This window comes from Panthera tigris, chromosome B1, assembly GCF_018350195.1.
Source record: "Panthera tigris isolate Pti1 chromosome B1, P.tigris_Pti1_mat1.1, whole genome shotgun sequence".
In the NCBI taxonomy this organism is placed as follows: domain Eukaryota; kingdom Metazoa; phylum Chordata; class Mammalia; order Carnivora; family Felidae; genus Panthera; species Panthera tigris.
In genome coordinates this window covers 149,061,917-149,076,513 of record NC_056663.1, presented here as the reverse complement: position 1 = coordinate 149,076,513, position 14,597 = coordinate 149,061,917, and the positions used below count along the sequence as shown (strand labels likewise).

The 14,597-nt window shown below is 36.4% G+C and overlaps 1 protein-coding gene across 1 annotated transcript in view; it reads right to left on the bottom strand.

The window, feature by feature from the left end:
* The window catches only part of LOC102960077 (transmembrane protease serine 11C-like), a 50,958-nt gene extending 50,020 nt beyond the window's left edge, over positions 1–938 (bottom strand). Inside the window, exon 1 of the mRNA XM_007086954.2 lies at positions 883–938. Coding sequence (XP_007087016.1) covers positions 883–938 — 56 coding nt within the window. The remainder of the gene's footprint in view (positions 1–882) is intronic.
* Positions 939–14,597: the final 13,659 nt, after the last annotated feature.

Sequence of the window (14,597 nt, the reverse complement as noted above, 5' to 3'; positions counted from 1 at the left end):
TCACTTTTTTATTTTTTATATGAAATTTATTGTCAAATTGGTTTTCATACAACACCCAGTGCTCATCCCAACAGGTGCCCTCCTCAATGCCCATCATCCACTTTCCCCTCCCCCCCCCACTCCCCATCAACCCTCATTTGTTCTCAGTATTTAAGAGTCTCTTATGGTTTGCCTCCTTCCCTCTCTGTAACTTTTTTCTCCCCCTTCCCCTCTCCCCTGGTCTTCTGTTGAGTTTCTCAGGATCCACATATGAATGAAAACACATGGTATCTGTCTTTCTCTGCCTGACTTATTTCACTTAGCATAACACTCTCCGGTTCCATCCACGTTACTACAAATGGCCAGATTTCATTCTTTCTCACTGCCAAGTAGTATTCCATTGTATGTATAAACCATATCTTCTTTATCCATTCGTCAGTTGATGGACATTTAGGCTCTTTCCATAATTTGGCTATTGTTGAAAGTGCTGCTATAAATATTGGGATACAAGTGCCCCTATGCATCAGCACTCCTGTATCCCTTGGGTAAATTCCTAGCAGTGTTATTGCTGGGTCATAGGGTAGATCTATTTTTAATTTTTTGAGGAACCTCCTCACTGTTTTCCAGAGCGGCTGCACCAGTTTGCATTCCCACCAACAGTGCAAGAGGGTTCCCATTTCTCCACATCCTCTCCAGCATCTATAGTCTCCTGATTTGTCGATCTTAATCATCCTTGTTTTTCTTTCATTTGGGATATATATTGCTCCTATTCTTATAAAAAGGTTATTTTTAAAAACAATTTTAGGATACACATGAAATTACTTTAACTAATTTGGTCCCTTCAGAGAATTTCCCTGAGGAGCAATGGCAAACCCTCCTGCCTCCCATCTGCCTTCAACCTACCTATGCTGCAGCGGTGTCCATACGTGCTGTCTCCGAGGATCCTGTCTCTGCGCCATCTTGTCTTCCAGTGCTGTGTGGGGCAGTCATTCTCTACCTATTTAGCTTACGAAATCCTGTAACTTTTATGTTTTATGATAATGATCATACTTAGCACTCCTACAAACGCCTCATCTTCAAAGCGCTTTCTGAACATTTACTAATTAATTTTATATTAGTAAAACATGAGCTCTGTATATGCTGCTCCATAAATAATCCTATGACCCAAGTGAAGGCGAAATTTAAAACTCTCTTTTGTTGTGACTGAGGAACAATAGGGTCACCTGCTCTGAGAAGGACAGTGAGTCTTTACTCACTGTTGCATTTTGTGAATTTGGAGACGAGTGGCTGCTTCTTCTCACTAAAATTCACTTCCAAAGATGTGGGGATTTCTTTATTGCTTTTTGGCAGAAGGCTAATAGCTCTCCAACTTCTAACCCTTCATTAGGATCTGAATGCTCTCCAGTTTATAATTGTCTTGCCTCTGTCAACCCATTATCATCCTTTCATGAATTCCTCCATGAAATTTTTACTGCTATTCTAATATAGCACACATTAAAACACTTTCATTCCCTGAAAATCCAAAGGGTGCTGATTTTATTTTTATTAAAAATAGATATGGATTTAACCAGTAATCTTCCAAGTTTTGGATAGCATTCTGGTTCTTAGCAGCCAATTTATATCTTGGTGTGGAGACTAGATAGGACAGATCCTAATGTTTAACCACCCGATAGAGAAAATTTGCCAGAGGCCAGGGACCAGGAGTAAGGGAGAAACTAGTTATTCTGGAAAAAAGTCTTCCTTGGGTAACAGGTTTTTGTTAAAGAGACTCAACCTTATTATATGATAAAGCAGAATCATTGTTCTACCTATACGATCTCCTTTCTTCCCAAACATGTAAAGGGAAAGATAATCGGAGAAGTCATATTTGCATTAGAATGAAAATGAACAATAATGACAGTTCTTGTATCAGTTATTAATAGGACTTTGATCAGATATATTTACTTTAAAATTTTCCATTTTAATTGTATTTGAGTGTTCCAGACTCTATGCCTTTGCCTATGTCCTCAAAATTTCCGGTATGTTCTTCTCACTCGCATTTGTCTTTGTAAATCCTACTCATTCTTTAAAGTTAGCTCAATCCTTACTTTTTCCATGTGGACTTCTCAAAATATACTGCTCTATCACCTGAAGCTCATAATCTCCTGGGATCTCACACATTGCAGAGTTATCATGATGGTTAAGCACTTAAGTGAGAGATTTCACAGTGTACTGAGGCTGAGAGACCCTAAAGTAGTTTTGCTGAGTTTGGTGCTGACTGAGAGTGGTGGCAGACAGCAGTCCATTTATTCTGTGCTTCTAAGAAGTGTGCAGAAAATGTGTGAGAAAGCTGGTTGACCTGTTGGAAAACTGTGCCAGCAGTTAGTAGCATGATTTGTTGAGGCTGAGTCAGAGACAAAATGGGACCCCAGACCTCTGAGAGGACAGGTGTGGAGGGTTGATAATGCCTGCGAACCAAATGGGCCAATGTGTCTGTCTGGAAAGGACAGTCTAGACAATAACTGTAGATCAGCTCCTCAGCCCCCATTCTTTGACCCTATGTAAGCTGGGATACCTAAAACTTAGATAAAGAGAAAGAATATGGTAACTTGCCTGAGAAAACCCCAAACTATCTAGGAAAACCATGGATTGATGAAATCTAATAAGAATAGAGTGTACAGTTACCACCATTAGGCAGAACGGGGGCTTGAAAGAGAGACGTGATAAAGAAATTTACTTTTGGTGGGAGGCATACTTCAGTTTATTGCATGAAAATGTATTGGCTGGAGTAGCAAATTTGTGTGAGCTTTAAAGTTGGGGACATTTTAAGTTATACAGAAAAGAAGTTTTAAGAAAAGTTTCAGTTTTTAAGCAATGGGATGTTTAGAAGTATAAAGGAGAGATAGGGGATAGCTTTAAAAAATTATATAGAACAAAGACCCATAGAAAGAGGTTATAATGAAGTTACAGCTCTAAGTTTCCCTTTACATTCCATAATTTTATGTGTTTGTGTCTTCTCTATATATCTAACACTTGTGATCATGTATACTAGAACACTTAAAAAAACAAAGTATTTTTTTGTTACAACTCTGTGTCCACTTTAAATCTTTTTTTTTTTTAATTTTTTTTTTTTTTTATTTATTTTGAGAAGGAGAGGGAAAGTGAGAGGATGAGGGGCAGAGAGCAAGAGAGAGAGAAAATCCCAAGCAGGCTCCGCACTGTCAGCACAGAGCCCAACATTCCATAACACAAACCTTGAGATCATGACTGGAGCTAAAATCGAGAGCCAGGCATGTAACTGGCCACCTGGGCTGTGTCCACTTTAAAAGCTATCGTTAAAAATCTACCAACTATAGAATTGAAATGGGAAAGGTTTAAAAATGAATTTTTTTTCTTTTTTTTCTTTTTGAGAGACAACACTTGTGGGGAGGGGCAGAGGCAGGAGAGAGAGAATCTTAAGCAGGTTCCATGCCCAGTGCAGAGCCAGGTTGGGGGGTGGTTCCATTCCAGGAACCTCGAGATCATGACTTGAGCTGAAATCAAGAGTCACAGGCTTAACTGACTGAGCCACCCAGGCGCCCCTAAAAGCTAATTTTAAAATGAGTATTAACTGATACATTGATGTGTAAACTAAATGAAAATTTAAAATCTTTTGATAAGGTTAGAAGTTTAAAGTGATGTTAAAGGTAAAGTGTAAGTGAATAAGGCAGGATGCAAAGTAGTTTGATATTATTGTTAGAGGAGGTCATGGAAAGGACATGACTGCCAGTTGACCTGGGAAGAGAACGACCAATTGGGGGCTCCTCACCCCTCCCCCATCCTTGGAATGTAACTCCTGTCCACCGTTCCCACAGTGGGAGCCATTTTTGACGCTGTAGCCTTGAGAGAATAATGTGTTGAGAATTTCTGGAGAGAATATGTGGCGGAAGCAGACTAATTCCCCTGGGTAAACTGTTACGATTGCGGGTGACGTGTATATCTGTTCACGGACCTGGCGTTTTAGACAAGCCTTGTATGTAAGTTCCCTTGCTTCTTAAAAGTGCCGTCCACCAGTCAGTCTGGAGCGGTCTGCCTCTTCCGTCTTTCCGTGTCCTCTGTGTATAGGGGCCAGTTTGCAAATCAACAATCATGATTACAAACCAAGTAAAATTATATATATGTTTAGAAGAAAACTAGACGATGTGAAAGTGAAAATTGATATTGTTGGCAGTGTCACCTTTTTTTAAGCTTTTAATTCCTTCCCATTAATGTATCATTGCTTACATGGTAATCTTCTTTGAAGATGAAGGAATGTTTAAAACATTTTTTGGCCCTATTCATTTATAGCCACTTTTAACATTTCAGGTGAAAAATTTTAAATGAATCCATTTTATTTATTAAAAAATTTTTAATGTTTATTTGAGAGAGAGAGAGAGAGAGAGAGCATGAACAGGGGAGGGACAGAGAGAGAAGGAGGCACAGAATATGAAACAGGCTCCAGGCTCTGAGCTGTCAGCACAGAGTCCCATGCAGGGATCCAACCCACAAACCAGGAGATCATGACCTGAACTGAAGTCAGACACTTAACGGATTGAGCCACCCAGGAGTCCCTAAATGAAATGAAGGAAAAAAAATAAAGTTACTTTCCTATCCAGTTTTCTAATGGAATACATTTAATGAAAGGAAGGTTGGGAAAACCACAGAAGACAAAACAAAAATACTTCAATGTTTAAAAGGCACTTAGGAAAGAGGAAATATTATTAGCTTTTAAACATAATAAGCCATTTTAGAAGACATTGTTCTATGCAAAAATTTTTATTTACAATATCTAGAAAACTAGTTTAAGAGGTAATCCTGGAATATGTGCAACTCACAATTTGAGAAATAGTATTTATGGTTTTTATTATATATTAATAATAATAATATATTAATGCACACTAATTGTTGGTAATTCATATTTTTAAATTTTTTTTCAACGTTTTTTATTTATTTTTGGGACAGAGAGAGACAGAGCATGAACGGGGGAGGGGCAGAGAGAGAGGGAGACACAGAATCGGAAACAGGCTCCAGGCTCCGAGCCATCAGCCCAGAGCCTGACGCGGGGCTCGAACTCACGGACCGCGAGATCGTGACCCAGCTGAAGTCGGACGCTTAACCAACTGCGCCACCCAGGCGCCCCGGTAATTCATATTTTTAAATATTTTTGTAAAAAATGGCTAACTCATAAAAACATATTAGTCAAATTCTCTCTTCTTACCTCAAAATACTTTTTTTATTGTGCATATGATTGTGTTTCTATAGAGATATATAATTCCTTTAAGTTATATAATTGTATGTATTTGAAAGTGTTTATATCTGTGTTCATGTCTCTGTGTGTACCTAGCTGATCCATTAGCACTATAGCCTTTTCTAACTCAACCTGTATACTAAGAAAATTTTTTTGAAAGAATTTCACTAAAGTTTGAAACAAGTGCATTCTGTTTGTTTTTTTTTTTCCAAATGTATTTTGATTTTAGAAACCATGATAAAAAAATAGCTGCATATAAAATTAAATTTCCTGTGGCTACAATCTCCATCTACTATGAGAAGAAATTTAATTTTCCTTTTAATGTCACTGGATTTTAACTTTCATTCATTCATTCCTTTGGCAAATATTTATTAAATGTCTATTATCTGTTATGCATCATGATGGGAATTCTGAGATAAAAGTCAAATACATTTTAATTCATCGAAAATTTAGGGGCATCTGGGTGCCTCAGTTGGTTAAGTATCTGATTTTGGCTCAGGTCATGATCACAGGGTTCCTGGGTTCGAGCCCCGTGTTGGGCTCTGTGCTGACAGCGCAGAGCCTGGAGCCCGCTTCAGATTCTGTGTCTCCCTCTGCCCCTCCCCTGCTCGCACTCTGTCTTTCTCTGCCTTTCAAAAAATAAATAAACGTTAAAAAAAAAACAAAAACTAAGAAAATTTATTCCAACAAGGGTTTTGTGGAATGTTTGTATACATGTATTGCGTGATTGTGTACATTTCATGAGGAAGCTGTGACGTGTGACATGAGGTCAACTGCCCTGTATTTTTGTCTGCTCAGTCCCAATGATTATATATTTCAATATAAGAAACCTAATATGTAAATACACATACACAAATCTTGCAGTTTTAAGTGGTTAAAACTTACTGAACAATTAAAATCCAGTGTGTCACAGTGTAGGATCCTATCGGACTTTTCCATATGTACATAAGTAATTGAAAATATATACTCAAACATCGGTCAATATTTTCTTTTAATTGATGGCTAATTTCAAGTTTGCTTAAAGTAAACATTGTCCTGAAGAATATTCTTTTAGATTGTTGACCCTCTAGTTCTTATTCCTTCCTTTTCTTTGCCTCATTTAGAGTCTTTCTTTGGTCCACTTTTAAATTATTTAGAAATTTTCAATGTTACTAATTTAAGAACATTCTTTAGAGGAGCATAATAAAAATCTCTTTTTTTGGGGGGGCAGAGTGAAAGAATCCCTCTATTTAGAGAGCTCTTTTTCATGACACAGTTACTATTTTCTAATTTTCTTCTTTTAAAAAAATTTTTAAGTTTGTTTATTGTGAGTGAGACAGAGATAGGATGAGCAGGGGAAGGACAGAAAGAGAAGGAAAGAGAGAATCCTAATCAGGCCCCACAGTCAGCGCAGAGCCAGACATGGGGCTCGAACTCACAAAACTGAGGTCATGACCTAAGGTGAAACCAAGAGTCAGGTGCTTAACTCAGCCACCCACACGCCCCTCTAATTTTCTTAATGTTACCAGTGAGCAGAACCCTACAATACTATATCTCTATGTTGGCATTTATCCCCCAGATTATATGAAAAAATGAAAGTCACATTTACCTCTGGGTCTCTAGAATTGGTGGAGAAGAAAGGAAGTCTTCATTTTAATCTCTGAATTGGATAAATGTTACCATAAAATTAAGGGCAGTTTGTGCTGTAACCAATGTTTCCTGAGCCAAGGTTGAGAAAAGAAAAAAAAAATGAAGTTACGGGCAATTTATATAAAACAAATTTGAGAAGTGTATACAGAAAAGTTTTAGAGAAGGGGTCGTAAAAGCTTCAGATTTTAGAAGAGCAAAGTGTCCACGTTCTGAGAAGTGCTATAAACCAAATAAGATATCTTTTTTTTTTTTTACCAGAATAATATAATTATATAGATTATAACATCAGAGAATAATTTTAAAGCTTTTTTCTTTTCAATTAGTCCAAATGGGTGGTATACACCTATCTTTGGAGCTAGTGTTGATTTCTTAAAAATAATCTTTATTGTATATGATTTTATTTTTTTATTTTAAAAATAATTTTTTTAACATTATTTTTGAGATACAGACAGAGACAAAGCATGAACAGGGGAGAGGGAGAGAGAGGGAGACACAGAATCTGAAGCAGACTCCAGGCTCTGAGCTGTTTGTTAGCACAGAGCCAACGTGGGGCTTGAACTCACAAACTGCGAGACCACAACCTGAGCTGAAGTCAGATGCTCAACCGACTGAGCCACCCAGGCACCCCTATTTATATGATTTTAACAGTTCATTAAAATTTGTACCTTATTAAATGGCTCTGACTCTCAAAAGTAGAGAGAAAGTGATATATCTAAGGTCAAAAAGAAACAGTATTGAATCCTAAGACCATTCAGTATAAACAAAATGTTAGTGAAATCACTCCATGAAAAATGCATAAATCTAAACAAGAAAAGCAAGAGCAGGATTTTTCAGGTGGCCCATCATAAGTGTAAATGGTATGGAGTTAGGACATCATTAGAACTAGAAAAGAAGTTTAGAAATTACAGATAAAGTGTGATTCAGTCAACTACATGTGCAGAGGAAGATAGAGTAGTTTAAAACTATAATAGAACACTACTTCTAGCTGACTTAACCTGAAGCCCTGAAGCTTTTACGAACACCCCTCAAACCTTCATCCTGGATTCCCTCTCACCATCTGTTTTCATTGTATTGATATGTATGGAAGCTTTAGTTTTCTTTCTTTTAGAGAGGGGAGTTTATTGGAGGCAGTGCCCAGAGGGAGTTCAGGGGAAGCTTTAGGTCCCCAGGACTGTCATTTCTTAGAGAAGTCAAGGTCCCGAACAGAACATTTTGATATAATGAGTTAGGGAAATTTTCAGGAACGGGTGATTAATAAAAGCTGAATGAAATGTTGAAGAGCTGTCTCTTGAGACTCTGGACCCCATCTGAGAATCCTCTGTTATAAAGAAGTGTGACACAGGATTGGGGGAAGACTGAGAAGCTGCTCTTTCTGCCCCTGCACAGACATCGCCATCATTCACAAGGGTTAGAAGTTTAGGGTAATCTCCAGAGATTTGTGGCCTCCATGTGAAGATAGGTGTCATAGTGGTGGGGCTTATGAATGGCTTCAAGGGCACTGTGGGCATATTTGAGCCTGGGAAAGAGGAAAACGGGCCAGCTTTAATGGATGCTTACAGATGGAAGCTGCATGGTTCCAAAAAGAGGCATATGTGTTATATCATCACACTGAGAGTGAGAATATGTTTAGAGAGAGACACATGAGGAAGAACAAAGAAATTCGCTAAGCCTTCTGAGTGTAATGATTTTGAAGGTACCAATTTGAATTACAGCTAGGGTATGTTTGTTGATGATAACAGATGTGAATACATAAAAACTTCAGAAAAATCTAAATTATCAAAACATGATGACTCTCGTAATGTGGAGGGCACTGGTGAGAAGATGACTATCACAGTGTAGAGGAAATTGTATTTAGATATTCTGATTCCTAGGTTAAAAATCAGAGTTTGGAAAATAAAAATAATGTGAAATTCAAATCATGCTAATGATTAGTTTCTAAAGGATAAATATATAGGCTTTAGAATCTGAAAAACTGCCTTGAGATCCTAACTCTGCAATATAACAGTTCTGTGATCTCAGACATTTTACTGAACTTCTCTGAACCTTAGCTTCTTATACACAGTTGTAATAATAATACCTCTCCTGGGTTTGTTATATGTGAGACCTGGTGGTTAGTAGATGGGAGTAGCTACCAACTGCTATGTCAGCTATGGAAGCAAAATCAGCTATTATAACTACCACTGTTACCATTACTCTTATTATTTCAGTTCATCCTTCCAATGAGTAGAGTATCAGTCACCTTTGCTTGTTCCATTGTCATACATTATTTTCCAAAAAATTCCTGGAAAAAAATGAATTTTTGCTCCTATCGTTTCTACTTATCACAGACAAATGCCTCTAACGAAGTAGAGCAGCTAGTGAGAAATATGTGTGAATCCTAGAATAAAATAAATGTTCTTAGCTGAAGCAACCTCAGAATTGGTCAAGACTGTGAATACATGTGTTTAACTGGGGTAACCCAGCAAATCTGCTTATGTGGGAATTTCCTTACAAAACTACTGCCAGTAAAAACAGCTATCTTTATAAAACTTTCATCTGGAGCAAGTTTTAACAGAATCGAGGCCCTTTTGGATTATCTATAGGCTTTAGTGGTAGGGCAGGCCTAATATGTTAACGACCACACTTCCAATATATTTATGTTAGAATTCAGAGAAATTGTCTTTACTTCATGAATTCTACCCAAATGAGTATTGTAATGTAACAGAAGCTCATTTCATAATATTTCTGGCTTTATTTCTTTAATCAAAGAAAGCGATCCAGAAGGTATTTTTATGAGAACTTATTTTCTTCCACACTAACTTAAGGAAAGCACTTTGCCTGATCTGTGTGTGTAAAAGGGGAGATTTGACATTAATTTCACTTAATGAGAAAATGTAAATGGTTGGTAACAGCAGAGTGTGAACTTTGAAGCTTTCACACTTTAATTTTTCCTGGTTTTGTCTGGCATGAATTCTGAAAAGGAGCTCAGTGCATTCTGCTCAAAAAGAGATAGCCTTTATTTAATTACCCAACCATACTGGAGGGAACTGAAATCTTTCACCTAATAGGATTAGAAACTGCAAAAATAAAAGGATTTTGCGCTTCCTGCTAAAGAAGGACATTTCTTTTTTGAGTGTGATTAGATCTTTAGAAAAAGAGGTCTTGCTTAAAATTAAAATCAAGGATTAATAAAAAATAGTTTTTTAAAATATATACCTGGTGGTGCAATGTATTACTTGATTGTATAACTTTAGAGCAAAAATTCCCACTTAAAAATTTCTTTTTGGCTCAGAGTTATTTTTAACTCTATTTTTAAATCTTTTTTTCTTAATAAGTTTTATATGGTTTGTTTCATACAATTTATTAAAATGCTCACTTTACCCGAAGTAAAACGCTATGAAGTAGGGAAAATTATTGTTGAAGCCTTACAGATAAGGAAATGGAAACACTGCCTATGACCTACCATGGTCCTTTAGTAGACCAATGTGAGTGGAAGAATAGTGTAAGTGGATGGTGAGAGGTGGTGCACACAGATGGAGAGCATTGGTCTGAGTCACAGAACCAGCAGTTGAGCAGTCTCTGCCTTTTCCTACTGTGTGGGCTTGGTCACTTCAATTGACTTCTGACATTTTATCTGGAGTTTGAACCCCTGCTTCTTCAACTTAATGTGACCATCAGATCATCTTATGGGTTGAATTTATTTCCTTATCTTTTTCTAAAAATAACAATATGCAAAAATGTCTGATAATGTCTAATATCCAACGTTGGACCATAATAGTTAGACTAATAGTATCACAGCTGTTTATCAAATTTATCTTATATTGTTGTCATCTAAAAATATATATATAAGGGGCACCTGGGTGGCTCAGTTGGGTGAGCCGCTGACTTCGGCTCAGGTCATGGTCTCGCGGTCCGTGAGTTCAAGCCCCGCGTCGGGCTCTGTGCTGACAGCTCAGAGCCTGGAGCCTGTTTCAAATTCTGTGTCTCCCTCTCTCTGACCCTCCCCTGTTCATGCTCTGTCTCTGTCTCAAAAATAAATAAACGTTAAAAAAAAAATTAAAAAAAAAAATAAATAAATAAAAATGTATATATAAGACTCTACCACAATAAAGCTTCTCTTTAGTTTGGATTCCTGCAATGAAAACTACTGTTAAAAATTATAAGTTTATGATAGTTTAGAAAGTTAGATGAAACAGGTTTAGGCGATTTTCCCTGCCATGAGTACAAACATCTAAATATATAGCTATATCCAGGGGACTTACTGAATTTATCTCTTCTGAGCATATATTAGTGTCTTAAAGTCAGACTCAGCTACTATATTTGATAGTTTCTTTCCCTGTTGCAAATCAAGTAAAGATTGATGGGAAACCCTGACCATTTTCCTTGATTAGTAGAACAAAAGCAGGAAAATAAATTGAAATAACCATTAAAATGGAAATGGTTAGAATATTAAAGGATGCTTATTTCAAGACTTTTTCTATGAAAGCCCTGAAAATGATAAAGGCTATAAAATGCTCTTTCTGATTTTGTAAGCTTTTTTTAGAGAAGACTAAAAATGGTAAGGTAGAAAATTACCAACAAAAAAAACTTGGGGTCAATGAATCACTTAAAGTACTTTTCTAAGGACTATTACAAATATTCTATTTACAAACACATAGAAAAAAATACAGGCTTTTTTAACTTAAAACAGTTTTACTTTTTTATTATTGCAAATGCAATTATTTAACAATCTCTGAATCATTTGAGCTTTTATTATTAAAAAATGAGATTATATATTTTTTTAAATTTTATCCCCAAATTTATATATTAGGAAAATTCCTAATTGCATAAGAAATAGTACCATGCACACTAGAAATGTTTCTTAACAATGTTAACATTGATAGACAATCCTGCTAGATCTATAAAAATTCAAATGAAAGCAATATCAAAATATTAATGTGGATCATCAATAGGAAAATGCTTTTTCTGCTATCTACAATGATATATACTTTTTAAACAGTTTTATATATTTCCTTCAAGCGCTCTTTTCTGAATGACCTGAGAATTTTTGTTTTCCCTCACTATGCCTGAGGATGCTGATAACTGTTCTTTATCAGAGATGAAAAAAATAATATACATACAGGAAAGCACATAAAACATAAATGTACAACTTAATGACTTACCATAAAGCAAATATCCATATAGGTATGCTAACCAACCAGCAGCTCTCTGCCTTTCTTTTCTTAGGTACAGTTCTACCCTGTCCCCTAAAGGTAAATATTGTTTTATATTTTTTGGTAATAGATGTCTTGCTTTTTTGAAAATAGTTTTTCATGAGTAAAATAAATTCTTAAACAATATAGTTTAAAAACCTATCAATGGAGTAGTATGTATTTTTTAACAGCTGGTTTCTTTTGTTTAACTTTGTGTTTTTAAGGTTCAACTTTGTTAAATGTGGCTCTAGTTTATTCATATTTGTGGCTGTATGATCATCCATTGTGGGGAATAAGCTTAGGAATTCCCTGAGCCTGCACTGATGGGTTAACAAGGCATAAAGAATTAGAAAGCCATAGGATGCTTACACCCAAGTTTGGGTAAACAAGATTAAGTAAATAGGTATAGAGAGGGTGGGGCAAAGGCCCCAATATAGAACAAAGGTATATGAGGTAAAGATTAGGTATTCAGGGAGGAAACGTCCCCCAATATAGTACTGTAGCAGAAAGCTGCTTTCATAGGAGGGAAGGACCAAATTAGGTAAACAAATAAATAGGGCTCTAGACTGCTGCAGGGCAGATTTGCCCAAAGAGGAGCTAATTAGCAAAAGAAAGGTGCCTTATTGACCCTGATGGAACAGGTTCTGTCTTTCTTGCCCCCAGCAGTTTAGGTAAACAGAGGTGGTGCCTCGTGTCTGCTGTGAACAAGCTTACCACCCAACTGCCCAGCACCAGGATTTTCTTTTGTATTAAACCCAAACCCCCTAACCTGGCATATCTTCAAAACCCCCTTTCCTTCACGTCCATGAGTTAATGTTCACAGTTTCACTGTCTCTTTGTGCATGTCCATCACCATGTTTGTAAGCCTTCTGATCCTAATAAAAATGGAGCAAGGACCCTTAATTGGGGCTCTTGTCTTCTCCTGGACATTAGCCATCTCTGACATTTTAATCTTGGGTCCTGCTTTCTTGCTAGACAAGAGAGAACTCTAGACCCAGAGTCTGTGACAATCCCTTGTGTGAATATAACAGAATTTACTTATCCAGTCTACTGTTGATGGTCGTTTTGTTGTCACTATTTTGGCTGTTATGAGTAATGCTGCTTTGTATATTCCTGCTCATGTGGGCCCATTTCTAGTGTATTCACTTTGGAGTGGAATTGCTAGTTCCCCAAGTTTATTAAAGCAATTTACTCCACTCCATCCTTGCCAGTTCTTGATATTATCAGACTTTCAATTTTTGTCTGTTGGTGTGTAGTTGTGGTATAATGCTTTTATTTTTTATTTGCTTTATTTCTAATGAGGTTGAGCCCCTTTTATTGTATTTATTGGCCATTCAGATTTCTTTTTTCTGATGTACCTGTTCTAATCTTTTGTCCATTTTTTTTTTTTTACCAAGTTACCTATATTTTCCTTATTGATTTGTAACAATTCCCTATGCATTTTAGGTATTAACCAGTTTAGTTACGTGTATTGTAAGTATCTTCCCTCATTCTGTCATTTCCCCTTTTTATTCTTTAATAGGGTCTTTTGAATAATAAAAAATTCTTAATTTTAATAAAATCAAATTGAACACATTTTTTCTTTAAGTCTTTTTTTGTGCGATACTAAAATAACTTTTTTCATCTTAGGACATCAGGATATTTATAGAGGTCATCAGACATTTCCTTATTTTCTAAAAGATGTATTTCCCATTCTCTCTTTTAGTCACGCAAAATGGCTTTTGCTTCTACTTGCCTAAAAGTGTAAATGCCATCAAATTCGTATTTGCAGTTCAATCCCTTCTCTGAGCGACAGATATGAATTTACAGTTGTTTTCCTGACCTGATTGCTTGTACATTTCAAATGTAACAGATTCAGAAAGAAACTCTTGATTCCCCATCCTCAAACTGGATCCCCTTCCCAAATTTTCCTTTCAGTTGTTCAGGCTCAAAATTTGAGTCAACCTTGATTTCTCCCTTACCCTCAGCCCCTAAATCTAGTCTATCGGAAATTTCTGCTGTTTTTTTCTGCAAATATTTCCTGAATTCAAGTATTTTTCACCATCTTCACTATTAGCTCCTCAATCCAAGTCAGTCCCATCATTTCCCTGGGTTCCTGCAATAGTCTTCTGACTCCTCTCCCTTCTACTTTTGTATTGTAGTTGTTTCTCTTAGAGTAGTCATATTAATCTTTAGGAAACAGAAAATTAATCATATAAGGCAGCAGAAAGTGCAAAGCCTTTAGAGTCTACTTGGCAGTCCTCTTTTTGGAGAAGCAATTACATCAATTGTTTTAGATTTTTTTTTTTTTTATAAATCATAATGTTCATAAATACTCAGGCAGGGAAATGATTTTAAAGGAGTTTATTTGTTATAAGGTATACCAACAATTTGTGTATATATTTCACCAAGTTGGTTAAATTTGCACTTCTTTTCCATGAAGTAAATGACTTCAGCGTAGGTCACTTCACAATTTACATGAGGAAGTATAAGATTTCATCACAGTGAATGTAGTTGTTCTGAAACTCAGGTGTTGTGATTCTCCTCCAAAATCTTGCCCTCAAATTTAGAATAAAATCAAAACTTCTTTGGCC